The sequence below is a fragment of the Salminus brasiliensis genome, chromosome 7 (assembly GCF_030463535.1).
Source record: "Salminus brasiliensis chromosome 7, fSalBra1.hap2, whole genome shotgun sequence".
Classification (NCBI taxonomy): Eukaryota; Metazoa; Chordata; class Actinopteri; order Characiformes; family Bryconidae; genus Salminus; species Salminus brasiliensis.
The window spans coordinates 8274178-8300815 of NC_132884.1; the positions used below are offsets into that span (position 1 = coordinate 8274178).

The 26638-nt window shown below is 42.0% G+C and overlaps 1 protein-coding gene across 1 annotated transcript; it reads right to left on the bottom strand.

Annotated features, from left to right (window-relative positions):
• Nucleotides 1-258: 258 nt before the first annotated feature.
• On the bottom strand, nt 259-25243 carry kcnj3b (potassium inwardly rectifying channel subfamily J member 3b). Its single transcript, XM_072683707.1, has 3 exons — nt 23949-25243; nt 20952-21168; nt 259-4421 (listed from the first exon to the last, which is right to left on the bottom strand). Exons 1-3 carry the CDS (start codon nt 24624-24626, stop codon nt 3697-3699), a joined length of 1620 nt encoding a protein of 539 aa, XP_072539808.1. The 5' UTR covers nt 24627-25243; the 3' UTR covers nt 259-3696.
• Between the last annotated feature and the right edge of the window lie 1395 nt (nt 25244-26638).

Consider the following 26638-nt stretch of genomic DNA (forward strand, 5'->3'; position numbering starts at 1 on the left):
CAGAGAGATTTTATGGTGATTTTGGAGCATTTCTATTGGTCCATTGGTTTAAAATGTTATGAAAAATCAAAAATTCAAATAAAATCCCAAAATAACTGAGAACATGACAATGATAATATACATAAAGATAGAATTCACTAAAAATAACATAAATTGGAGCTGGTAATCTAGTCACAGGTTACAGGTACTAATGTCTGTCTAATATTCTCATCAAAAAGAACATGTTAGTGCTACATTAATGAGTAAATAAGAAACGGCCCTTTTTCAATCCATACTTTATCACTATTGTCAGTAAAAGACAAACCTGAAATCATTTGTGGTTCATGATGAAGTATAGCATGCAGTTCACTATAAGAAGACGTGCAATTCAGATGAGAAATGAAAAACTGATGACATATGGCGTGCAGTTGAGAGTCCTTCCAAAGCGATATAGGACCCAAAACAGCAGGGTGAGTAAGAGCCGTGTCAGCCAGAAAGCTGCAAATCATCTACACAGCCGCAAGGTCAGAGCACATCAGATGCCTTCATTTGCACCAAGAAGCTCTACCAATACAGATGAGCATGTCCATGAAGATGAACAGCTCTACTCCTTCCCCAGACTAGCCCACCCCGAGTCCCCTTGAACATTCAGGAGCCTTCCTTTATAGCAAACCCCTTTCACACCTGCACTTTTACCGGAGTGTTACCAGTAAATGTATGGGAACTGGTTAAGTGTGAATGTGAGTTGGAGTTAAAATTCCAGTACAACTGACAAAGCAAGCAGTCGGCACAAGACCTAGTACAATCCCCAGATAATTATCGGTAGAGCTTGTGCTTGTTTCTATCCTGCTTCTGTTTAATGGTCATTCTACATCACATATCATATCATTCTGTATCATGTTGAAGATGTCATGTCCTGTTTAACGGAAACGTTCAACCTTATGACCGCTTGCATCCTTATAAAATACTGCATAACCCATAGCAAATAAGCTTATTACAGTATTATACAGTAACTACAGGGACTTCTGTGCAAACTAGTGGGGATTTTCATTAGTAACAAAAGTTTGTAATAACACTTTCGGCCTGCAGACGGGCCATAGGCTTTCTTAAGAGTTAACCTCTTTCTGATGGCTGCCAAGTAAGTGCATGGGACATTTGTGGCATGGATGTTAATTCTGCACATAATACAACAGATCAGTGTGTAAACTCTGAGCTTTCTGTGTGCTACCATGTTTTTATTGCTGTAAAAAAAGATGTATACAGCTTTTGTTGTTGTTGGATGCGCTGTTTTTTTCCAGAGTGAATTCATTCAGAGTGCAGTGTGGATTGCAGTGTTTATTGGTAAGCACTTATTATTATTATTATTATTTTTTGTTTGTTTAATCGATCACTTTCATTACATCATGTAAATGCAACAATGCCAGTGGGGCATCATATTATTAACAGACAAATGTGGATAACATGGTGGAAACAGTAAACTCTCATTTGTCTATAGAAAGGTGTTGCATGTGTGAGTGACGGAAAGCCTGAGCAACACCGGTAAAAGTATTCCGGTAATGTCCCGGTTTTTAAGTGTGAAAAGGGCTTGACGTTTGTGCTGCACGTTATTGAGACGTTTACAAACTACCCAAATGAATTTTTGGCCAGAAGCAGCTCTGATTGTATTGAGTCAAACTGAAAATTTGTGAAAATCACTGAACATTAATGTAACACAGGTACAAGATTGTCCAATCCATTGTATCGCCAAAATCTGATTTGATTATTGCTTTAGTTTTTAAACACAAAATTTCTAAGGTTCGATTTTTTTGGTGTGTAAAACAAATAAACTATAATAAAGTATTCTGCTTTTTTCATTTACACCTTTTCTGTCCGCAGTAAAAAGTAAAGCACCCCATTCCGTTCCCTGTCACACAGTAAACAGAGGAAAACAATCATTCATGAAACATCATATAGTGTCGAAACTCATTAGAGGTTAAGGCTTATTCTTTGATTCAGAGTCATCTGTTTTGGTCATGAAACTGAACATACCGAACATGCAGGAGAATAGGGGGAGCTATAGGGAAACAATGAAATGTCTGAGTCCATTCCTTGAGATTGGCCTGTGGATGCCTTTGTGCTGCTCCGTCTTTGTGCTGCTTTGCGTAGGTCTGAGAACACCAGAATGGATGCAAGGAGCTGACAGCTAACACAGGCATAACAGAATCCCAGACCTTTTGCATTTCTTACCATAAATTCAGAAGCAGAGACCATGATGAATGTAAGGAGTCGTTCTTCGACAAACCTCAAACCAACTTGGAGAACAAAATCTACATGTCTTAACGTTTTAACATAAACATAGGATTTAACATCTGATAAGAACAGTAAAGCCCTCACATAGAAGTGATAGGCTGAGGACTATGAGGCTATAAGCGGAGTCCTTGTTGAACACTGATAAATAATGCATTTCTGTTTTGATTATCGGTTAAATTCATGCTCTTGGTGAAAAAAAAACATGCCGGATTGTGCTGAGAATTATCAGGATTATATTATTTAAATAGAAAATATTCTGTATTTAAAGCAATGCTTCAGTCCAATATCCAATTTTTACAATCTTTCCCTCACAGCAAATGGAGTTGATCAGCCAAGACATGCGTGGTTCTTCTTTAGTTAACAAAAATGGAGGCTTATACGAGAAACATTATAATTGAGGAGACTGGTCACTGGTTGACATAGGAATGGGAGTTTCTGTAACACTTAACATGGCGCCAGTTAATGGATAAAGTCCTGTCCTTCAACAAAAGAGTTAATCAGCTTGCTGGTAACTCTGCGAGTGAAGGAGGGTCGATGTGCTAGTGGGGAAAGCCCCCCTCGATATGGAGATCTGAGCAAGTGCAGTAGCTAGAACAAGCTGAAAAAAATATGAATTTTTTTGTGCATTATACAGTCGATCGCTACAAACTATTCATGAAGTTTTCATCAGATTTTATCAGTGATTTAAAATCTGTTCAGTAATTTGACCTTCAGTTTTCAGCGTTTTGGTCTCTACATATTCATAGAGATAGATGCCTGGTCTTGTGTGACTGCAAATAACTGCCTGGAGATGAAACCACAAACCTGAACATTTGGTGGATTGCTAGGTAGTACCAGAAATGTTAAAAATGAACAGACTGGCCACAGGTGGAAATATGACTGGGAGTTTTAGTAACACTCACACAGCATCACAGCAGAAAATGTTGAATAGGTTCATGGCTGATTGCAGTTCATTCGCGCCATTGTTTGTATACACTATTAATACACTGCTGCTGCTTGTTGGACATATTTTAAACTAGATATTTTTGTGAGCCTGTAATATTGCAAAATACTGTTCAATTCTGTTCTCAGGGACAAAAGTATGAACAAAAATCTGATATTGTTATACAGTGTCAAAAACTACATATAAAAATCTACTTTAGATGATACAGAAAAACTTGACACGATCCGAGGCAAGTGTTTTATGATTGAGGCTTGCACAATGCCAAACTGGTAGCTGTAATTTTCCATGACTTGTTGGCTACATAAGTAGCTCGTAAAGAAGTGAATTTCAGATACCAAACATGTCTTGGCTTATTCACTACATTAGCGGTAAGGAGAAAATAGTGTCAATCAGATTTTTCTCTAAAGTACCACTTTAATGTTATTGTCCGTTTTATTCAGCTGTGAATTACACAGGAGGTAAATGTGGGTTCAGTACAAGTCACTTCATTTCAGACTTAACCCCGTGAACCTCTCCGAGTTCATCTTCCGGAGTTTAGGCGGCAGATGACCGTCCATTCTACCTCCAATCCCGACCCCAACCCCTCCTACCCCTCCAGCCAGCCGCTGCAGCTTTGGAGGCAGGTCAGTCACTGATTGGCTGATTGGTTCAATCCCACCCATCAGCCCTAGCTTGGGAGGCAGCTTGTCCTCCATGGGACTGAGGAGGGAGCCGATGGGGGGCAGCCTTTCTTCAGCCACACCAGGGGCGGAGCTTATCCTCTGTAGCTTAACGGGGAGGTCTCCCAGGTTGTAGGTGATTTCAGAGCTCATGCGGAGCAGCTTGCGGGGCATGCCTTCCCGCCCACCCCCGTCTCGGCCGGTCAGCTTCTGTAGCTTGGCTGGGAGTTTGGTGCTGGCCAGCGGGGCGGCCATGTTGACTGATGCAGTCTCTGCGTCACTTTGCAACTCCAGGCCCTCCAGTGTCCCGCTACCCTCCGTCAGGCCGCCGGTGCTGTGGCAGAGGGACGGGGCTGTGAGGGGCGAGGAAAGCAGCAAACTTTCCTCCTGTTCTTTGACGCTGTGGGGCGGCGTGGGCACCTCGAAGGTGCCATGGAACTGGGAGTAGTCCACCTTGAAGAAGCCCTCCTCCAGGGAGATGACTGGGAAGAAGCGGTGACCCCACAGGACCTCGTCCTCCGTGTATGAGGTCCGGGCCTGACACGTCATGCCTGATACAAATGTAAGAACAGAAAAAGCACGCAATCAATAACAATGTGGCAAAACTACAATAGGGACACCTAGCTTTTCAAATAGTTTTTAATAAATGAGTTTTTACATTGATAATCTCGCTAGCAAGACCTTAGGCGAAATATTGCTGTCATACATAATGGGTAAATGTGTTATCACAATAGATTATTATCACCATTATTTTTTAAAAGATGTTTAACCCTTCAAACCATCCATAGTTGAACAGTCAAGAAGCTACAGCTGGAAATGCAGTAGTAATGGGCCCTAGCTTGGGAGGCAGCTTGTTCTCCTCAGTACCATGGAGGGCAAGCTGCCTCCCAAGCTAGGACCCACTGCTACTGCTTGTCCCTCTGTAGCCTCTTGTATCAAATGCAGTTTTTTGGCTTTTAAAGCAGTACCTCAAGAACCTTTGCAGATGCATCTTTGTACTACAGATGAGTGAGTGTAAAGAACCTCTTAAAGGTCTAAAGAACCATCACTTGATGTAAATGATTTTTAACAGTTTAAATATTTGTTGTAATATTTACCATCTGACCACCTTCATTTTAATCTCTCTAGCAGAAACTGTTTTCTCTCCCTCTTCTTTATGGTGTCTGTTGGAGAACCTTAAGACCTTAGATGACCTCATATCAGAAGTAGTGACCCTTATTTCCCCTAGACATCTTACTTTTTAAGGTCTTTAATAAAGCAAATTACACCTATATATATATATGTATGGTTTTCCCTTTACATGTTGCAGTCTTCTTCTAACATAAGACCATATTTACATATCAAAATAAATGTGCAACAACATTGAGAACTTTTTTTTTAGAAAACTGCTTAGAACTCGTGATCTTTCTTCAGAAAAAAAGCTGAAAGAAAAGTTGCCACTTTAATGAACCGGAAGCAATGAATTTTTGCAATCCCCAAGTGTGTCCCCATTCGTTTGAAGGGTAAATTCCATTTTCATCCATCTGAAATCTAAGTAACCTAGCCGAATATATTTAAAGAATGTGAGACACCGTTCTTATGTAATGAAGAACATGCATCACACACACACACACACACACACACACATATATATATATACATGCGCACGTGAGCATACAGGAGCAAAAATTTACTGTCAAGCGACACCCACAGGAACGTCTGTTCACGGTCTATTTGGTTGCATGAAAACAAGAGCTTTATCAGAGGGAAATTCATTAGATCTGTGCATCACCCACACTCTGCCTCCTTAATTAAACCACATAAAGTCTCCGCTATAAAAAGAATCTTCAGTTGAACCCAAGAACAGAATGTTTCGGAATCTAATCCAACATATCCTGCCTAAAGCAGAAAATTCCAAAAAGATCCAAGGTCCAAGGTTTTTCATTGCCTGGTATGAAATAACACTGGCTATGAACAGATGCACATACTGAGCCCATATTTCACATTCTTCCTTTCTTTGTCCTAAAATCTCTCTTAAGTGACTGTTTGTAGGTATTATGTAAAAAAAGTCAGAAGAAGACTTTATTAGATTTAGTATTGAAATGTTTGAGAACCCCTGGTCTAAATGTATGTTGCTGTGAATAGCCAAAAGAGTAAAAGATGACCTGATTCCCAAAAGGCATGAAGACAAAGATTAAATATTTATTTAATATTTGAAGCAAAGATTCTTTTTTATTTCCTTCTTTTAAAGGTTCAAAATTACAAAAAAAGGAAAAAAGCCTGAAGCAAACGTTTGGGCACCCTGCATGCTTAGTACTTAATAACACCCACTTTGACAAGTATCACAGCTTGTAAATGCTTTCTGTAGCAGCCAAGAGTCTCTCAGTTCTTGTTTGGGGATTTTTGCCCATTCTTTCTTACAAAGGGCTATCTTGGCCGTCCTTCTACACTGCTCTTTTGATGTCTATCCACAGATTGTAGATGATGTTTGGGTCTGGGAAATGTGAGGAGTTTCTTGCACCTCTTGAGGTTGACCTTAGAGGATTTTGAGGTGTGGTTAGGATCATTACCCTGCTGTAGAAGCCATTCTCCTTTCATTCTCAGCTTTTTTTTAACAGATGGTGTGATGTTTGCTTCCAGAATTTTGTGGTATATAATTTAATGAATTCATCCCCCTTCCAGTGAAGTGTTCCCTGTGCCACTGGCTGCAACACAAGACCAAGAATGATCAATCCACCCCCATGCTTAACAGTTGGAGAGGTGTTTATGTCATCAAACATCTTCAAACATCTTCAGTCATGTCATCAGTCCACAGGGCTTGATTTCAAAATACACCAGGCTTGTTTAGATGTTCCTTTGAAACCTTCTGATACTGTTTTACTTTTTTGTGCTAGTGCTAGTTAGTTTCAGCTTCTTATGCACATATTTTAAGCACAGTGTAGACTAGCAAACCTTCCCATTTCATTCATAGCCTGTCAGGCTGGCAAAAAACACCAGCACAAGAACACTCAGCACAAGGGTTCATTTAGTGTTTTTATGATGTTTTAGATTAGAAATGTTTTTCTGACTTGATACTTTGGCAAAAGTGCAACTTAAAGAAAACCAAATTAATTCTTAATCATGAAATCACCTACGATTCCTGCTCCTTTCTTAACTATCCTCCTCTTAAACCAACCATCTGTTATTTGATCAGGACTGAAGTTGGAAACGCTCTGCACTACACGTGCTTATGAAATTACATCTAAATAATATAGCAGACAAAAAACTGTACAAGAAACATAAAACAGGAGCATGATCCTTCCACCAAAAGGCAGCCATCTCTGCAACTCCACATTCAGAGCCTGAGCCGACTGCCTTTATCTCCATCTGTGTGTGCCTGCGTTCAGAGCGAGAAAGGCAGGGGATCTGAGGTGTTTGTGGAAGCGAGCTGAAAGGGTTTTTTTTTTTTTTTGGACAGTTTGGGGATCAGCGAGCCAAGCTCAGAGCTGCTGGATGTGGAACTCAGAGCTGTTTGGAGAGCGTTTCTGCCGTACAGCCGCTGCTGCCAAGCTGGAAAAGCAGAAAGCAGAGTGAGGATACAGGAAAAAAACCCCACAGTGGATCAGCCGCCGTCTCCTGCAGTGAGCGCTCGCACACACACCTCCAGGTTACATAAACTACCTCAGACCACACTCCATCCAAAGCGCGCAAGTACGCGCGGAGCATTTTTTCCGAATCAGCCTATCATACTGTGTCTGTGTCTGTGCCTCTTCTCTATGTCTCTCGCCCATGTTTTAGCATCTCTCCTGCAGCTTTCGGCCCCATTGTGAAATCCCCGTTGCCGAGTTGACAAATCCTCAGCTCAGAGTATGAAACATTATTATTCAGCACATGAAATATTAAACAGGCTTTCTGATGTTCACTGGCGTGTGTGTATGTATGTGTGTATCTGTGTGTTCGTGGTAGGTTGGGGGACTCCAGACTTGAACAGTGCTTGCGTAACCACCCCATATATATATATATATATATATATATTCCAGAGTCCTTTTACGAGAAATTTCATTACAGGTGTTGGTAGGAAAATGTTTGTGCGTATTAGTCTGTATTAATCGAAAAACGCAAGCAAACAAACAAACAAATAAACAAAGACGAAAAATAGCAAATGAAACACAACACAGTATCACTGCACTCCTACGGTTGACAGTTATGAGAACAATTTATATTTCCGAGAGGGATAATGTGTTTCTATGGCGACCGTCATTAAGCGCTCCGCTCAGTTCGCGCGGAGGTGCTCTCTCTGTGACCTGTTTCTGTCATCTTTCTCTCTCTCTCTCTCTCTGTCACTCCGTCACTCTTTTCTTTACCTCCCGTATTGTGTCGCTCTTGCACTCATATCCCCCATCCCCTCCCCAGTTCTCTCCATGTGGCTTGGCCAGGCAGGTGGGCTGTTTGTGGCTACTTTTGTGCTTCTCTAATACACCCATTTTACCTACCCACCTACCTACCACTACCACCATCATCAGTACCATCATCATCATCATCCTCATCATCTCAATCTCTTTGTCTGCCTCTCTCACTCTCTCTGGATCTCTGCCAGGTCTTTCTTTCCTCTGCGTTCTCTCTTAGCTCTGCACAGTAAAGATGCTTTACTGGCATTAACAGTCAAGCCACAACGATATATACACTACATGGACAAAAGTGTTGGGACACCTGCTCATTCATTGTTAAAAAAGAGTTTATCCTACTTTTGTTGGAGTAACTGTCTCTACTGTCCAGGAAAGAAGGCTTTCTACTAGATTCCTCAGAATCAGCATTGCTGTGAGGACTTGATTGCGTTCAGTGAGACAAATGTCAGTGAGGTCAGGATGTTGGACAGTCACTACGACACCTAATTCCAAAAGTATTGGATGGAGCATCATCATTTCTATTTCACTGCTCCACAGCTCAATGCTGGGGGGCTTTATCCTCCTCTAGCCTATTTCTGGCATTAGGCATGGTGCCAAAATGTTAATGTTTCATAATTATCTGTTCCAGAGAGTCATATTCTATTGGCAATAACTCTCTACTGGAAATAGACACACTGTGTGTGTGCATTTGCACGTCTGTGCCAGCAATGGGTGTAACTTAAGACACTCAGACAAGATTAATTAAATTGTGATGGCTAGACCACTGGGCCAGAGCATCTCCAAAACATCAGGTGGGTCTTGTGGGGTGTTCCCGGTATGCAGTAGCCAGTACCAATCAAAAGGGCTCCAAATTAGGATGACTAGTGAACTGGAGACAAGATCATGGGTGGCAGAGGCTCATTGATGTGATCCATGGAGGCCCTACCTCACTAATTACAGGATTAATGGAACTGCTACTAATATCTTGGTGCCAGATACCACAGGACACCTTCAGACGTCTTGTGGAGTCCATGCTTTGATGGGTCAGAGCTGTTTTGGCTGCACAAGGAGGACCTACACAATTTTAGGCAGGTGGTTTTAATGTCATGGCTGATCAATATATGCAACCTTCCCACAAGTCAGTTTGACTGCCTGGCTAGAACTGCCCTGGTCAACTGAAGGGGGTGTATTTGCGAAACAAAGTATCTAGAAGCAACAACAGCTCAGCCATAGAGTGGTAAATCACGCAAACTCGAGTTCGTTTTTGTTGTTTGGCTTGTTTTTTGTTTTTTTTACTCTGATTACTTGTTTAAGACTCACGAAAATGCAACTGATAAAAGCCTTGAAATCTTTTTTTAACTAAATTTTGTTATTTTTTGTAACTAACCAGCACCACGACTGACACCATTCAATCAATTCTGTGGTGTTCATTTATGTATCTACCAACCAAAGGAGCATTTTGTCCTTCCCCTAACAAACATGTTAGTATCTCTGTTTCAGAGAGATATGATGGAACACTAGGACACTTTGACTGACCAGCAAAATCAATAGACCTCTATCGTAACTGTCAATCTGGAACAGCATGTGAAATGCTGAAACAGGCACACACAAGCTCTTACTGAAATGTGAACCCATTTCATGGAACAGTGAACTAAAATGGACAGGAACTACCAGAAGAGAATGGTTTAATACTTATGTGAAAAGACTAATGCTGTTAGCACCTCAAGGTGACACATAACTAATTATCAGAAGGAAAATTATATTATATACATTATATGCGACTAATATTCTGTCCAGCAAACTTTTGTAGGCCTAATGAAGCCAAAACCATCCATCCATCAATCTTCTTATCCACTGGCCAGGGTCATGGTGGGTCTGAGACCTACCCAAAATCAGTGTGTGCAGGGCAGAAATGCCCCCTGGACAATGTGCCAGTCTATCATAGAGTACCACACACAGCTATTCAAGCCAGTACCTCATAGATTTTTACTTTGCTTTTGTCACAAACTGTCTTTTTCAACAAGCAGACATCTTAACAAGAATATACTTAACATGTTAGTCTGTTATTGTCAATCTGATGAAAAATCAGTAAAAATCCCCAACAATTTCTCTCTGTATGATGGCTGAAGATGGCTGTGTGTTTTGCTACTGACCCGCGTCAAGCTGTAATCAACCATGAAGCTGAGCTCTGTGCTCTGTTCACTCTCAGTGACATACAGTGTGCCACTTCAGGAGTTTTGCGATGGGGCGGACAGAAGTGTCCCTTTTCTCCCATTTACCACGGCCCTCAGGGATATTTCAAATAGTCGATTAGCGCTCAGCATTCAGCATTCGGCGCACAGCACACACAAATGCCACCTAAACCGACATAGCCAGGAAACAACACCAACATGCAATCTAAACTTCCATCGGATAAACACATAAAAGATAACCCAGCAAAGCCAGACGCTTGGAACAGTGTATGGATCATACTCAGTCTAAACATCCTGTCTCCAATATGCTAGTTTCAGTGTCTGCACAGTCTGTGCTGTGAATTCCTTCGAGGCTTGCAGCGGTTTTCCAAACGCTGGCTATGATGTAACAGCCCACAGCTCTGCAGATGCAACAGAAGAGTGGCTTATAATTTAGGACGGAGTTCGATAGTGAAAAATAAGCCCTGAAATGTATCTTACGTAGGTTTGCAAGTACAAATCACCCACACTGAATGTGCCAGTCCTAAACTCCAGGACTCAAGGGGCGATCGGTAGGGCGTGCTGCTGTTTTTGACTCTGACTGACCTATTGACCAACAGAACGATGAACGAACAGAAGGACAAACGGACGATGACGCAATGCCACTCATGAACAAAATGTGGTGGTCTACGTACTGGTACCCTCAATTTGAGCTAGAATGTGTTTTGTTTGCTGTTGCTATTCAGCGCACCGTTCCAGTCGTTTTTTTTAAAGTAGTCCTTAGTTTAATTTTTTAGCCTGTCAGAGGATTTCCCCTCTTGTTATCCTTATCCTCTTCACCGCCCATCATGAGAAATTAGAGAAAACTCACAGTGTAGCCCTTATCAGTGAACTAGCTAGCTACAATAGCATGCGTTAACTAAATAAGCTAAAAAACAACCGTTGATAGGCAGTCTGTTGTATGAAGTGAAATACGTTAGCAACTCTGGTCAGACAGCCAATCCCTCAAGCTTCACTCTAAAAACCAAGACATGTCCAGCTAACAATAACAAAAAAGGAAGGGCAATGCACCATATTGCTCCTTCTGAACCCAATGCTTAGGGTCAGACGAAGCAGTTACTCATGTATGTTATGCTTTTTTTTTTAAACTTTCAAAAAAAAAATTGCATTACAAAGTTTGTATTACATTCACAAGCTAATGAGGTCTGTGACACAAGCCTAGCCAAAGACAAGAGTCTTTCCTTCCCTGTTCTGAGAGTACCCACTAGTATATGGTAAGTGCTACACAATTCCAAGTCAGATGTCGGCTGTTTATTGCTGTAGCCATAGAAGTATCTGGATTACACTTTGTTTGCTGGGATTACAATCTGCCCTTGTTTTCCCATTTTTTTGAGATATACTGTGTATACTACTTTGTCTAAGTTCTTAGGGCCCTTATGTACTGCAGTGCTTTGTCTCTAAACCTCAGTTGTATGATGCTACATAGCTCACAGCTAGGTAATGCATAGCAGTAGAGCTACATTCTTTGAATTTACGACACAACAATACATATACCCTCACCAAGCATTTCATCAGTGACACCTTTGGGTTCCACTACTGTTAGCCAAGAACAGAAAGCTGAGGCTGCAGTTGGCACAGGATCACCAAATTAGGATACTAAAAGACTGGAAAAATACAGCCTGGTCTGAGGAATCCTGATTTCTGCTGAGGCACACAGGTGGTAGGTTCAGAATTTAGGGCTAACAGCATAAATCCAGGGATCCAGCCTGCTGTCAATAGTCCAGGCAGGCGGAGGTGGTGGGTAATAGTGTGGGTAATGTGTTGATACCAATCAATCATCGCTTGAACGCCACAGTCAATTTGGGAATTTTTTCTGTCCATGTGCACAATTTACCCACATCTAGTGGCTACTTGCAGCATGATAATGCACCATGTCACAAAGCAAAAATCTTCTCTAACTGGTTTAATAATCAAACTGAGTTAAGTGCTCTTCCTCTGTTTTGAGAATAATTAGAAGCTGTACGCAGTATTACCATATAGTTCTTTATTATATATATATAGTGCTCAGTGGGTGTATTTGACCTTAATTGTAAAATAAATGTTTTCCATATGTAATATTATATTAGTGTATAGACAAGACTTTCAGACCAGATTTCATGATTAGGTACATCATGTGAACACATGCACACATGCTGGGACAGGGGTCTATCCAGACACCATAACACCACTGCATAAAGCTAAAGTCTATTTTCTTTTCTATATTTGTAGTTCAATCAAATGCCTATTGTAATTATTATCAGTATTTTATTGTTGTGGCTCATAAACAGCTTTTTCAACTTCTATGAAAAAGGGAATTGTGTCACATTACAATGATGTCTGGGCAAGTGCTTCTGCTAAAGTCTACATATACATTGACTCAGTCTTTTGCCCCTCTGGGGAGGGGGACTGAGTAATTTAGCTTCACTTGAGCTACAGTGATGGAATGGCTCATAAGACGATGTCATGGATTCCCCCAAGGAAAACGGTATGGGCAAGTCAACGCCGGCATGGTAAAAATAACAGCACAGAAACAGATGGTAGGTCTTTCTTGGCTATGCCAGGGTTATGTCCACTATGATGCCCTTGCTGGGAATGCAGACTGTTCTTGTAACGGATTATACATTTTCAAGAGACATTACAATTCAACAATGTGTGAAATCAATTTTGTGTGGCTAGAAGCATTTGCATACTTGTACCGGGTATGTTCATGGCCTAAAGGCTGTGCTTTTTTGTGAAGGTGGATAAACACTAGCCACACTGTGCTGCTTTGTTTCTTGAGGGTTTGCAAACTGCTGGCTTTGCGTCTCACCGTTTCTGAGCAGCAGTAGCAATGTTACCGTCAGTCAGTTTTGCTAGCAAGGAATCATTTCCACATTTATTGGCAGAAAGTTTAACTACTCCTATTAACAAGCAATGTGGTGGTGCTGCTAGACAAACCAAGCTAAACTTAAAAAGGATGCTTTTTGTTTACGTCAAGATTCTGACCCGTAAAGGCCTTTGCTGAGGCACACAGGTGGTAGGTTCAGAATTTAGGGCTAACAGCATAAATCCAGGGATCCAGCCTGCTGTCAATAGTCCAGGCAGATGGAGGTGGTGGGTAATAGTGTGGGTAATGTAATGATACCAATCAATCATCGCTTGAACGCCACAGTCAATTTGGGGTGGTGCTGCTAGACAAACCGAGCTAAACTTAAAAAGAATGCTTTTTGTTTACGTCAAGATTCTGACCCATAAAGGCCTGCCACCATTAATCCCTCGACATTACAGCTGTCACTTGGTCAGCATATTGACCTGTGTGGTCAGCATATAAAAACACTCATGGCATCTGCTCTTTGACCGCTTAGAGTATAACAAAAACTTTCAGCACAAGTTAAAACGAACTGGAGCGAAATACATCTGAAGGTAAAGTTTTTTATTGGTAAAACTAGAGAAAGCCAATAGCTAACCCGTCTATAATCTCCTCATCTTGCTAACTGCTCACTGGGCAGAAAACACACCTGAAAGGACACAGAGAGGACACAGAAAGGACAGCAATATTATTCAGATTTGGGAATGATTACAAAAAATAACTACAGTGTTTTGATTACAGTGTTAAAAACTATGCTATGATTCTGACCGGTGAAAGTCTGAGTGGTCAGCATATAAAAAACACTCATGATGTCTGCTTTCTGACTGCTTATACTAGCACAAAACAGAGCTGGAAAGAGCAGAGCTGTCCACAAGTCGCTACATGATAGTCCCAGTTGACCCTTTGGTTTTGGTTTTAGCTGCCAGCACTGCATTGTACAAAAGTACAAACCCCTACTGGTCGCACTTACCTTCATTTTGTACAGCGTTCTTTTCATCTATCAGACTGAAGGTTTTTCTCCAACAATAGCCTTCTTATTTGAAGCTGTATTGACCCTAATGTCAGAGTGAGCTGTATGTAAAATGTGAAGAGCAGAGTTTACAGAATAGCTCAGCTATGGTGTATATATACACTGTAGCTCAGCTGTTTACCTTTAATATCTCTGCTTCCAGATCGTGTTTAACTGCCACACTGGCAGAATGTCTAAGATATTTTGTAATTTCTCCTTTTCAGTTTTTGGTAAAGTATTTGGCTCAGGTATTTTAGATCTCTTACTAAAATATAAAAAAACAGTCAATGAGAAAAAAGAAAACGAAAAGGAAGACCTTGCGGCAATGCTTACTGTTGCCACGACAACAATACATTCACTACAATACCCATAAGGCTTTAATCTCATAAAAATATCTTGGCACTTTTCTTAACATTTTCTTGGTGAAGTATTTGGCATTTATTTCAGAGGGCTCCCCTATATATTTAAAAAAATGATTATGTTAGTGAGAAACCTGTGGCAAAATAAGCACACATGCAAGGTTAGAAACAAAATTACCAATAAACAGCCTCACCAGTTTGTACAGAAGTCCCTGTAATCACTGAGAAATGTACCTTAGTGTGTAATAAGCCTTGGGGTGGAAAGGGGTTAAAGGTGCCTATGAAATACTGTTGTTCCTCCTTCAAAAGAAAATCCGGCATAACCAAAACAGAATCTTGATATATACAGTATTTAAACAGTACATATATAAAAAACCAAACCAGGGGACAAGGCTAACAGCTTACCCGGCTACAATTTCCTCAGCTTCAACTGCTCACCAGGCAGAAAGAACACCCTCAGAGGGCAGTAAGAGGACACTGATTCTATCATCCTAACCCCTTTCTCTCTCTCTTTTACATGTACTGAGATGCTCTGCCATCCAGTCTGGAGGTGTCCATTCATCCATATTCCGGAATCAGGCCTGTCCCTCTACTTAGCAGAGCTTTAGACACAAGTCTCCTAACCCTCTTTCTTTCTTTCCTTCCTTTCTGTACTCTCTCTATCTCTTTTGCATGTGCTGAGGTGCCCTGTTCCTCCTGCTGTGCCCTGATGTTCGCTCAGCCTGACTCTCCACTGCCCTGCTGTATTACGGTTCTGCTCCGGATTTTCTGCAATTTCTGCAATGATCTACTCCTACCACACTCCATACATACACATACTTAATCAGCACGGACCTTAACATTAACACTGAGCATATGTCCAGCACCTACTCACACTCATACTCCATAACCTGTTCCTACATTAGCTCTAGCCTTTCATTATCTGTCTGTCTAGTTCTTTGTGTATTTGTTTGTTTGTTTGTGCTGTGCAGGTCGACCTAAGACAGATGGGTTCCTCGGACTGAGACTTGGTTTCTCCCAAGGTTTCTTCCTCTTAGTATGAAGGAGTTTTTCCTTGCCACTGTCGCTACCACCTCCATTGTGGTGCTTGCTCATAAGAGGCGTGGACCTGGATCTCTGTAAAGTGCTTTGTGACCACATTTGTTGTGAAATGTGCTATATAAATACATTTTGAATTGAATTGAATTGATTTGGGAAAGATTACAAAAAATAACAACAGTGTTTTGATCACAGCATTAAAACTATGCTATGCTATGATATGCAGCTACTGTAGGCTTGTTAAACAACATCTGAGCTTTTTTCAAGCTGGGTTGACGATCAAATGCGTTTCGAGTGGAATCCCTATCTTGGGTGCAGAGTGCATAAAATGTGAGGCAAATCTTGTCTCTCCCATTAAAAACAATTAGAAATGTGAGTCTCCCAAAAAAAAAACATGCAGTATGAATCTCGCTAATTTAGGTGCCAGAGAGACGCGTCAGGTCAGATCTGGTCAGAACGGCCATTCTTGAGTGGCTGCAGGCCTGTCCTGACTTCTGCCTCTTTGGCCAGACCAATGACAAAGTGCTCTGAGGGGAAGTTAATAATGCGGATGTCATAACCGCGCTCTCCGCGAGGGCTCGCAAATGTGGAGTTCAGTTCAGAGACAGCAGAGGACACATACAACACATGTCCCAGAGACAGGCTCGCTCTGGGAGAGACGTGCACAAAAGAAGGCAATTAACTGCATCTAATGGACTGCATAATATGCTGTAATTACTTTCTGATTCTGCCGTGTGATATGTATAAATATACAGAATATATATATATATATATATATATATATATATATATATATATATATATATATATATATAACCAGCATACCAGCGGTTCTTTCTCATGCCTGCTCCATACCTCAAACAGGCTGTGAGACTTTACTGTACTAAGGCCGCTTAAGGAGGGGGAGATTTAGTTGCTATGGAAACTGATTCACAATGGGGAGAACAGAGTGCTGACTAACTGTACATAATTCTGTGTGTTTTTTTTTCCTTCTTCCTTTTTTACCCACAAATCCGCTCGCTTTCTGTGGGTGGAATATTCTGATCGCTCGCTGCAGTATATGCACCGTTCATGTGGAAGACCTGTCAGTATACACGACCGTTGCGGCATAAGTCTGCCTGTGTGTGTGTGTGTGTTTTGTGTGTGTATGCGTAGGTGTTTTTTGGCGTCAGTACGGCTGGATATGTTTTGTATAGATCTATTTTTCATGGCACTCTACTTGTCAGCCGTGTTTGCGCGGGTCAGCGTGTTTGGAGCCTGAGGGACAAAAAGGCATAGGTGACCTGAGATTTGATTGACAGGTGGACTGCTCTCTGGGCATGTTCGACTTTTGAGATACGGGGTGCCCAACAAAAGACTCTCTTCATGTGTCTTACATAACGAGGCAGTTTCTCTCTTTTTTTTCTCTTTCTCTCTATGCTCAGCTAGACGACGACATCCGCAACTCTTTCACTCTTTTATAAACAAGCTAGTCTACACCTACGCCCACTGATCCCACACTGCAGCACTGTTCACCCTGATAAACTCACCAAGCACTCCATAACAAACTCCAAAACAACAGTACAGGTGGTTTTAAGCCCTGCTTCTGGAGTATCCCTATTTCTGCACTGATCAACTCATTAACAAGCTTTTCCTGAGCTGAAGTTGGTATGTAAGAGCAGGGAAAACTTTAGGACCAGCACAGCACAGCGTTGCTTAGGCAAGAACCAAACAAAACCACTGCAAACACATGTTCATACATATATTTGTTGTAGGTCCTCAACCACAGCTGCTGATATTATGGATCAATCATAGTTACAGGGAGGTCTCAGAACAAACAATGTATTGATTAGAACCAATCACAGTCAGTGGGAGGTCTCTGAACAAATGACACGATAATATGAACCAATTGTAGTAAAAGGGAGGTCTCAGAACAAATAATAAGGTGATCAGGACCAATCGTAGTCACAGGGGAGGTCTCAAACCAAATGACACAGTGATTAGAACCAACCGCAGTCAGTGGGATGTCTCAGAGCAAATAACTCAATGATTAGGACCAATCAAAAACGATGCTGTGATTAGGACTAATCACAGTCAGGGGGAGGTCTTAAAAGAAATTACACAGTAAATAGAGCCAGTCACAGTCAGGAGGGGGTCTTAGGACAAATAACAGATCTCAGAACAAATGACACGATGGTATGGACCAATCGTAGTCAGGTGGAGGTCTTTGAAAAAATGACCCAATGAATAGCACAAATTATAGTCAGAGGGAGGTTTGAAAACAGACGATTTTGGTGATTAGGACCAATCACAGTCAGGGGGAGGTCTCAGAACAAATGATTTGATGATTAGGACCTTTCAGATTACAAATAACAGAGTGACTAGGACAGGGTGTAGTCATGGGGAGGTCTCAGAACAAATGTCCTGGTGATTAGAACCAGATGTAGATATGGGGGAGGTCCCAGAACAAATGACAGAGTGATCAGGACCAATCACAGTCAGAGGGTGAGATCCGGAAAAATTACGCAGTGATTAGAACCAATCACAATCAGGGGGAGATCTCAGAAAAAAATGACACAGTGATTAGGATCAACTACAGAACAAACGTCAAGATGATATGGACCAATCATAGTCAGAACAAACATGACGAGGAGGTCTCGGAACAAATAACATGATTAGGACCAATCGCATCAAGGGAGGTCTCAGGACAAATAACAGAGTGACTGGGATCAGTTGCAGTCACGCAGAGGTCTCAGAACAACTGTCACAGGACTGTAACTGATTGTCACGGGAAATGCCTAGAACAACAGACAGTATTGAGAACTAGTCACAGTCTGAGGGAGGTCTCAGAACAAATAATGTGGTGATTAGGACCAATCACAGTTGGGAGTAGGTGTTAGAACAAATGACGCTGTGATTAGTGGAACTAATTTCAGTCAGGAGGAGGTCTCTGCATTGACTCAAGCAAAGGAGTTCTGTTCTTCGGACCATTTACACTCCACCATACTAACGCAAACCACCACATTGTTTCGGCCAATCAGACGTGTGCATTGTACATTTTGATTTATCGTAATTGTTTTTGTATAAAACTAAACTGGGTGTTGCGCTTAACTGTTTAAACTGAATACACAAAGAAGAAATATGTTAAAACACTCTTTAAAAAATGGCTGAAATGCACTCATCTGAGAATGATCTGGGTGTGGTCTTAATATTCTAATGAAGGTGCATGACTGACAGACCAAACTCTGCCCAGCTAACCCTGGCTTTCCCTTCCAGCACTACAAGACTTACGCTCTGCCCACGCGAGAGGTATGTTCCCCCGGCTAAGCCTCAACTCTCTCTCACAGCTCTATGCAGACTTGCGCTCTGCCCACAAGGTTAGGACAAGCCTGGCCAAACCCCCGTCTCTTTCTCACAGAGCCTCGAAGCTGGGGTTCTCCTAACGATGTAGCAGAGAGCTTGATCCATGCAACTTGCCTTCTGCGTGAAGTTAGTGAAGCTATCCTCTGTGAAATGTTTATCTATCTATCTATCTATCTATCTATCTACATATGCACCTAACCATATTGTGTCCATGACTAACTAATCAACGTGTCCAGTGTTTATGTTAAGACTCCTTAATGATGGTCAGGCCTTTATCCACTTAGATGAGCATCCAGGGTATTTAAACACACAGAATGCTGGCATAACTGGTTGAATAAATGTTAAGGATACGAATCACGCAGTAAGCTGGATAGCTGGCTAGCTAGTTCACTAAGATGCTTTTTAGGTTAGCTTTAGATTACTAGGTTGCTCAGACAGAAAGGGCAGAATTAGCTATGTGATTGCCACTTATATGCTGGTGATATACAGCAGACACTTATTAGACTTTGGGAAGATAATGTGTTTGTACATTTACACTGGGGAGTATTCATGATGGAAATCCCATATGATCAAAAAGAGAAACTATGAACTTCCATGTCAGTTTAGCAAAAACAAACAAACCTTTTTTTGTTGTGTGATTTTCTGTGGTGTTTTTTTATAAAGATGCTTTTTACTATTTCACTTCAGTACACTATGTAAAATTCAGCGAATGTTTCCACGCCGGTCTGTTTGCAGGCTGGAAAAATTTCAGGCGTTCCTAACTCTGGCTCTGTAAATGGGAAACAAATACAGTGGCCACAAATACACTCGAGCCACACAACACAATTCCAGCCAATCAGCAACAGGTGGCACTCATGCTCATGCACAGGACTTAAGAAAGGGAAGGGGCAAGAAAGACTGTGTATTTTGTACTTGCTAGCTAGCTACGTGCTGAACTACACGCACTGTCGAAGAGAGATGGTTGAGAAACAGCCAAAAAAAAAGGAAAAGATCTGACGTGCAAAGGCTGAGCAGAAGGATCTTACATCAGGCCAGGGGAGAAGATGCGTGTAAATGTTGGTGAGGTGTCTGGACGGTGGAGAGACATCCGAAAGCTGAGAGGAAGATGAAGTGGTGTTGTAGTGATGATGTACGAGGCTGGCTACTGGCATACGAACACCGCGGGTTGCGATGTTGGACCAAGCAGGCGACCGGCATGTGAACACCGCAGAAGCAATTTTGCACAAGGTTGATACCCACCATGCGAACTATGTGGTAGCAATATTGGATGAGGCTAGCTACCGGCGCTGGACCAGGCAGGCGACCAGCAGACGAATGCTGCAGTGCCGATGTCTGAGGGAGACGACCGGCATGTGAACACCGCGGGTAGCGGTATTGTACGAGACTGGCGAGCAATGTTGGATAAGGCATGCGACTGACTGTGAATGTGAATGCTGCGGTAGCCATATTGAATTTGTACTCCATTTTATTTTGGCTGATGTGTTTGGACGCTGGGTTTGTTTTTAGTGTCCTTTGGTCCGCAAGCTCAGTGTCATTACCTTGACAAAGCGTAGCACGGAGCACTAAAGGCAGGGGTGTTTGTGTTTTGCTGTTGAGTTCAAATATCAAGTTCTCCAGAGTAGCCTTTTTCCGACATTTTCGTGGAGCTGGGCTTTTTCCCCCCTGCCCATCCCCCCCTCCCCCCGTGTTGTATGTGCACAGAGAACTGTGGGTAACCAAGGGTCAGGAAGGATACATCAGTTGCGTTCTCCGAATTGTTCAGTCTTACAACCAATTGAGCTGCATTAGTTGCAGCTCAATTGGTTTTAACATGGAACAACTAGTTACATATTAAACCATGAAAAAAACCCAATCCCAAGCACATGCAACTGGTAATAATGGGAGCTTTGGGAATTTTATGATGATGTACATGTTTTGGAAGAAAAGTCTCACCAGTGGTCTCCACGATGCCTTCCAGGATCACCACAATCTCAAACTGCTCAGTCTGCATGGACCTGAGGGAGAGGTCGTAGAATGGGCTCTTTGAGTCAATCACATGGCAAATGGTCAAAGGGGATACGAGGAAGAGCTGGTCCGCTCCTGTGCTGAAGCCAACGTCCAGCTCCAGCTGATCCAGAGGCAGGAATTCGCCCTCAGGAGTCTGCCGAGACTAAAGACAGAGAGACAGAGAGAGAAAGAGCAGAGAGACCAACTCAGCGACAGTGACAGACCGAGTGAGAAAAAGCCATGGGTGGGGGTGACTTCTTGATGTGATGATTTGGCCATGGATCACTGACCCAAAGGGAAAATTTAATCTCCACATTAAGCGGATCGATGATGTGACCGCACTGCTTGGGTGGAAATCAAATTTCATGCCTCCATCACTTAAAATTTGTTTCCAGACTATTTACTCAGGGGCAAACGCCTGGGTTTGACCACAGCCTTCCAGTTGGTGTAAGCTTGGGGTCCCCAGTTCTATTATGAAATAAATGACATGCTGCAACATCCTTAGTGTTACAGGGTAGAGTTAACACCTGCTGTGTTGAAACCTGTCTTAAATTATAAATCAAAGAGTTGAATTCAATCTCAGTGTCTGTCTAGAATTAATTCAATCATAAAGGGCAGCATTAACACAGACAGTGTTGAATTCAGTCATAAAGTGTAAATCATTTGAACGAACATCTAAAGTGTTATATTACAGTGTAGAATTAATATCTACAGCACTAAATTCAATCTTGTAATATATGATTAACTCAACATCACAGTAGATAATTAACATAGTGTTATAGTGTAGAATTAATATCTAGAGTGTTATATTACAGTGCAGAATTATTATCTACAGCATTAAATTTGATCTTATAATGTAGAATTAAATCAACCACACAGCAGAGAATTAACATATACAATGTTATAGTGTAGAGGTTTTATCTGCAGAGGTATTACAGTGTAGACTGATCATCTACAGTGTAGAATTATCTACAGCATTGAATTTGAATTTTATAATGTAGAATTAACTCAACTCAATTAACATCAGTAGAAGTAGATAATTGATGTATAAAGTGTTATAGTGTAGAATTAATATCTAGAGTGTTATATTACAGTGTAGAATTATCATCAACAGTGTTGAATACAATCTTATAATGTCATATTAACTCAATCTTGCAATATATAATTAGCATCTACTGTAGAATTATCATCTACAGTTGTATATTACACTGTAGAATTATTGTCTACAGTGTTTTATAATGTAAAATTTACTCAACTTTACAGAATAAAATTAACATTTACAGTGTTATAGTGTAGAATTATCATCTACAGTGGTATATTACAGTGTAGATTTATCATATACAATGTAAAATTCTAGAAATAACCACTGCAGCATTGAATCCATTCTTATAGTGTATAATTAACACAACATTGTATTCACTCAAAGTATGAATCAGTTTTATACTGTTGAATTAACATTTCTAGTGTTTCTAGTGTCTTCCAGGGTAGAACACCTACCACCTACATCACTTGGACCACTTTGAAGTATGCACCACAAGAATACATTGAATATTACACTACAATATCTACAGCATTAAATCTAATTTTAGTATAGAATTAACATTGACAGTGCTGGAATTTACAGCGTTTGCAGGGTAAAATTCACTCTTGGAGAATATCTTGTAGAATTAGCACATTTAGTGCTGAAATCACTTAAGAATCAAGCACTCTTACAGTGTCAAATGAACAGCTACAGTGTTGACTTCAGTCTAATAATGTAGAATTGACTCACATTTACAGTATAGAATTAACACCTACAAAGTTGGATTATATTTTTTGTGTAGAATTCAAACTTATGTTGAATTCAATTGTACCATGTAGAATTAACTCACATTTACAGTAAAGAAATGAACACATACAGAGTGAATTAGATTTTCTAGTGTCGAATTCACAATCATCATGATGAATTCAATCTTACAGCGTAGAATTAAAATACAGTGTTGAATTTAATCTAATAGTGTGAAATTAATTAACTTTGCAGTGTAGAGCAAACTTACATTCACAGTGTAGAAATATCACCTACAGAGCTGAATTTGATTTCTTAGTGTAAAAATCACAGTTATCGCGTTGAATTCTAACAGTGTAGAGTTAACATCTACAATGCTGATTTCAATCGAATACTGTGGAATTAATAAACTGCAGTGTAGAATTAACTTACATTCACAGCATAGAAATAACACCTACAGAGCTGAATAAATTTTTTCCAGTGTAGAAATCATAATTACCACATTGAATTCAATCTTACAGTATAGAATTAACTCAATTTTACAGTGTAGAACTAACTTACATTCACAGCGTATAAATAATGCCTACAGAGCTGAATTAGATTTTCTAGTGCAGAATTCACAATTTCCATGTTGAATTCGAACAGTGTAGAATTAACATCTACAGTGCTGAATTTAACAACCTAACCTTGTGCTGAAGTCACACAAAACCAAACCGCCCACAGTGTAGATCTGTGGATTAATAAACACCTAGTGTAGAATGAACAGCTATAGTGTTGAAAAGCAACGCAAGTGCAAGCTGCATTCTGAGCACTGCCACAAGGGGCGCTGCAGCGACAGCCGACAACCCTTTGCTGAATAGATTAGCTCCTATAAACATATTTATACGAAATGTAAGCACCTCTTTATTCCAGTACAATCAGTAAAGCAGCCCACTCAGTCCTCTAGTTTCCCCATTTTTACAGACTCTGATTGGAACTCTAGCGCCCCCTTGGGTACTGGGTGTTTTAACTGCCACAGAAATGTAAGAACACAAGCCAAGTTTATAGTTTATACAGAAGGACAGTGTGTTTGCTATGCGTTGATTGAACACTGCCATTTTAGCGCTCGCGTACTTGTGTTCAGTATGTTTCCGGCCTTACGTTCAGCTGCCAGACACACAAACCCCAAACACACTCACTTTGAGAAGCTTGCAGCGGATCTGGGCCGACACCATGTGACTGTTCCTCAGGTTGCCCACCCGGAACATAAGGGTCAGCTTCCCGTCCCGCATGGAGATGGCGGCATGCTCGCTGAACATGAGCGTCTCTGCACGCTTCTTGGGCTGCGACATCTTGATGAACATGCAGCCGATGAGGAAGGCGTCCACGATGGAGCCCAGGATGGACTGGAAGAGGAAGAGGATGATGCCCTCGGGGCACTTGTCCGTGATGTAGCGGTAGCCGTAGCCGATGGTGGCCTCGGTCTCGATGAAGAACAGGAAGGCGGAGGGGAAGTTGTAGACGTTGGCCACACACGGCGTGTACTTGTCGTCATGCGCCTGGTCCAGGTCGCCACGGATGAAGGCGATCACCCACCACATGGAGGCCATGAAGAGCCAGGCCACCGTATACGTGAGGATGAAGATGAAGAGGTTCCAGCGCCACTTGAGGTCCACCAGCGTGGTGAACAGGTCGGACAGGTAGCGGCTGGTCTCGCCGCCCAGGTTGCCATGCTGTACGTTGCAGCGGCCGTTCTTGTCCACGAAGCGCTGGCGCTTCTTCTTCTTCTCCGCTGCTGCTGGGTTGAAGCCGGCACCGCTCGAGGACGTGGTCACCACCTGGTAGTCGTCCCCGAACTTCTTCCTCAGCGCCGACATCACGTCGAGCTTGATAAGACGGAACGTACTGGGCGCTCTCGTTTTGTACGTGTGGATGCGGCTTCCTTTACCGACCGCTTTACTCGGTTTACCCCTCAAGGTGACGTCTCCCGTTCCGCATTGCTGCTAAAAGTTACAAGTCAGTCTCTGGTGCACCTGTACCTGTACCTGTACCTGTACGTGTACGTGTACGGCTACGTGTAGACTACGGCTATGGGCTCGGGCTTCCTCTCCTCCCGCGCGCCTCACGACTTGCTCGCGCGCCTCTCATGAGATGCTCGGCTCCCGACTCCCACTTCACGCGTCCGCGCACCCGTTTTGGACACGTGTGGAGAACGCAGTGCGTCTGGGAAACGTTTACAACCCAGAGAAGATCCGTGAATTCCCGCTGGCTTGGCACAAGCACCTCGCTCTCCTCTGGACTCCAGGCTCTTTAGAATCTCGCTCTATTCGACCCGGCCAGCCGGACGCTTTTAGAAAACGGTCGCCCCAACTTTCGCCCACGGCGGTCGGCGGAGCATCAGCGCGCCTCGGCGTGACGCTTCGGTATGCTTGGTGATGGTGCTCTTACCTCCGCCGTGCTCCCTCTACTTACAGCTCCTGCGCAGAACACGCCTCCACCCCCGTCCCCCAAGTCCCCCCACCTCTCTCTCTCTCGCGCGCGCTCTCTCTCTCTCTCTCTCTCGCTCTTTCTCTCTCTCTCTCTCTCTCTCTCTCTCTCTCTCTCTCTCTCTCTCGCTCTCGCTCTCTCTCTCTCTCTCTCTCAAACTCAATCTCCTGCGCAGTTTAAGTCATGAGAAACTTCTCGGAGCGGCAAGCGCGAGGGAGGGGGGAGTCCGTGCGTCCTTGGTAGTGATGATGATGATGATGATGATGATGATGATAATGGTGCTACTCACTTTCCCTTCCTTTCTGAACGGTGGTCAGCTTGAACGGAGAGCCCCCCTCTCCCATTTAAAGGGGAAATCTGCCGATTTCCCAAATTTTCTCTGTAAGTACATCATCCATCATAAAAAAAGCTGCTAAGAGTGGTCTGGTCTAAAACGCACCATTCCAGAGAAACCTACCGAGACATACTTGATTGTGAATGGAACCAGACGAGAGAGAGTTTAATGCTTTAAAAACCTACATCATAGATGTAATTACATGAGATGTTTCGGCTGTGTCGAAAACCAAAAGCAGTTGCCTCGATGCCTTGCTTTGGGTGGCGAAGAATACATCCACCTTACCTTTAACAAACTGACAGCAGTGGAACATTTGGAGCTTGGGGGAGAGCTACACGTAGGGTGTTGTTAGACAAAATAGTCCCCAAAGGGGCCTTACAATGAAAGCATTACATACGTCGGTGTCTGACAAAAATCTTAGCTTTCAATAGAAGTCAATGTGAAAATATTTTATTCCATTTATTCCATTTTGGAGCATTTCTATTGGTCCACTCATCATAAATATTCCGACACAATGTAATAAGTAACAGCAATAATATACAGTTATAGCTGGAAGTTCACATATACTATATAAGGTCATAGCAGTATTGGGCTTTTTCTTGATTGACAGCATACTTTTTTAATAGAAAAACAAAACAATTTTTTTTTTTTTTGGGGGGGCTTTCTAAAATCAACACAGGGTCGGCACACCTAAGGTACAGCACATCTAATATTTGGGTCCTTATCAAGTTAGCACCTTGTCTTCTGTCTGTCTGGTTGGATATTTGAGACCACTCTACTTGGTAGAACTGAGAGTGTTGGCTTCAACAGTCCTCATATTTTTGATAAAGGCAAGATCAGGACTTTTGGAAGGGCATATTAGCCTGCTTTTTCCCTCCCACAACCACAACTTTTGATGTGTGTTTGGGGTCATCATCTTGTTGGAGCACCCAAATGTGTCCAAGTTCCAGCCATTTAGCTGAAGAATTCTGAGGTAGCCCTCCTTCTTTCATTAGTCCATCCACTTTGTATAATGTACCAGTGTGGTGCTCACACCACCATGCTTAACAGATGGTACTGTGTTTCTGG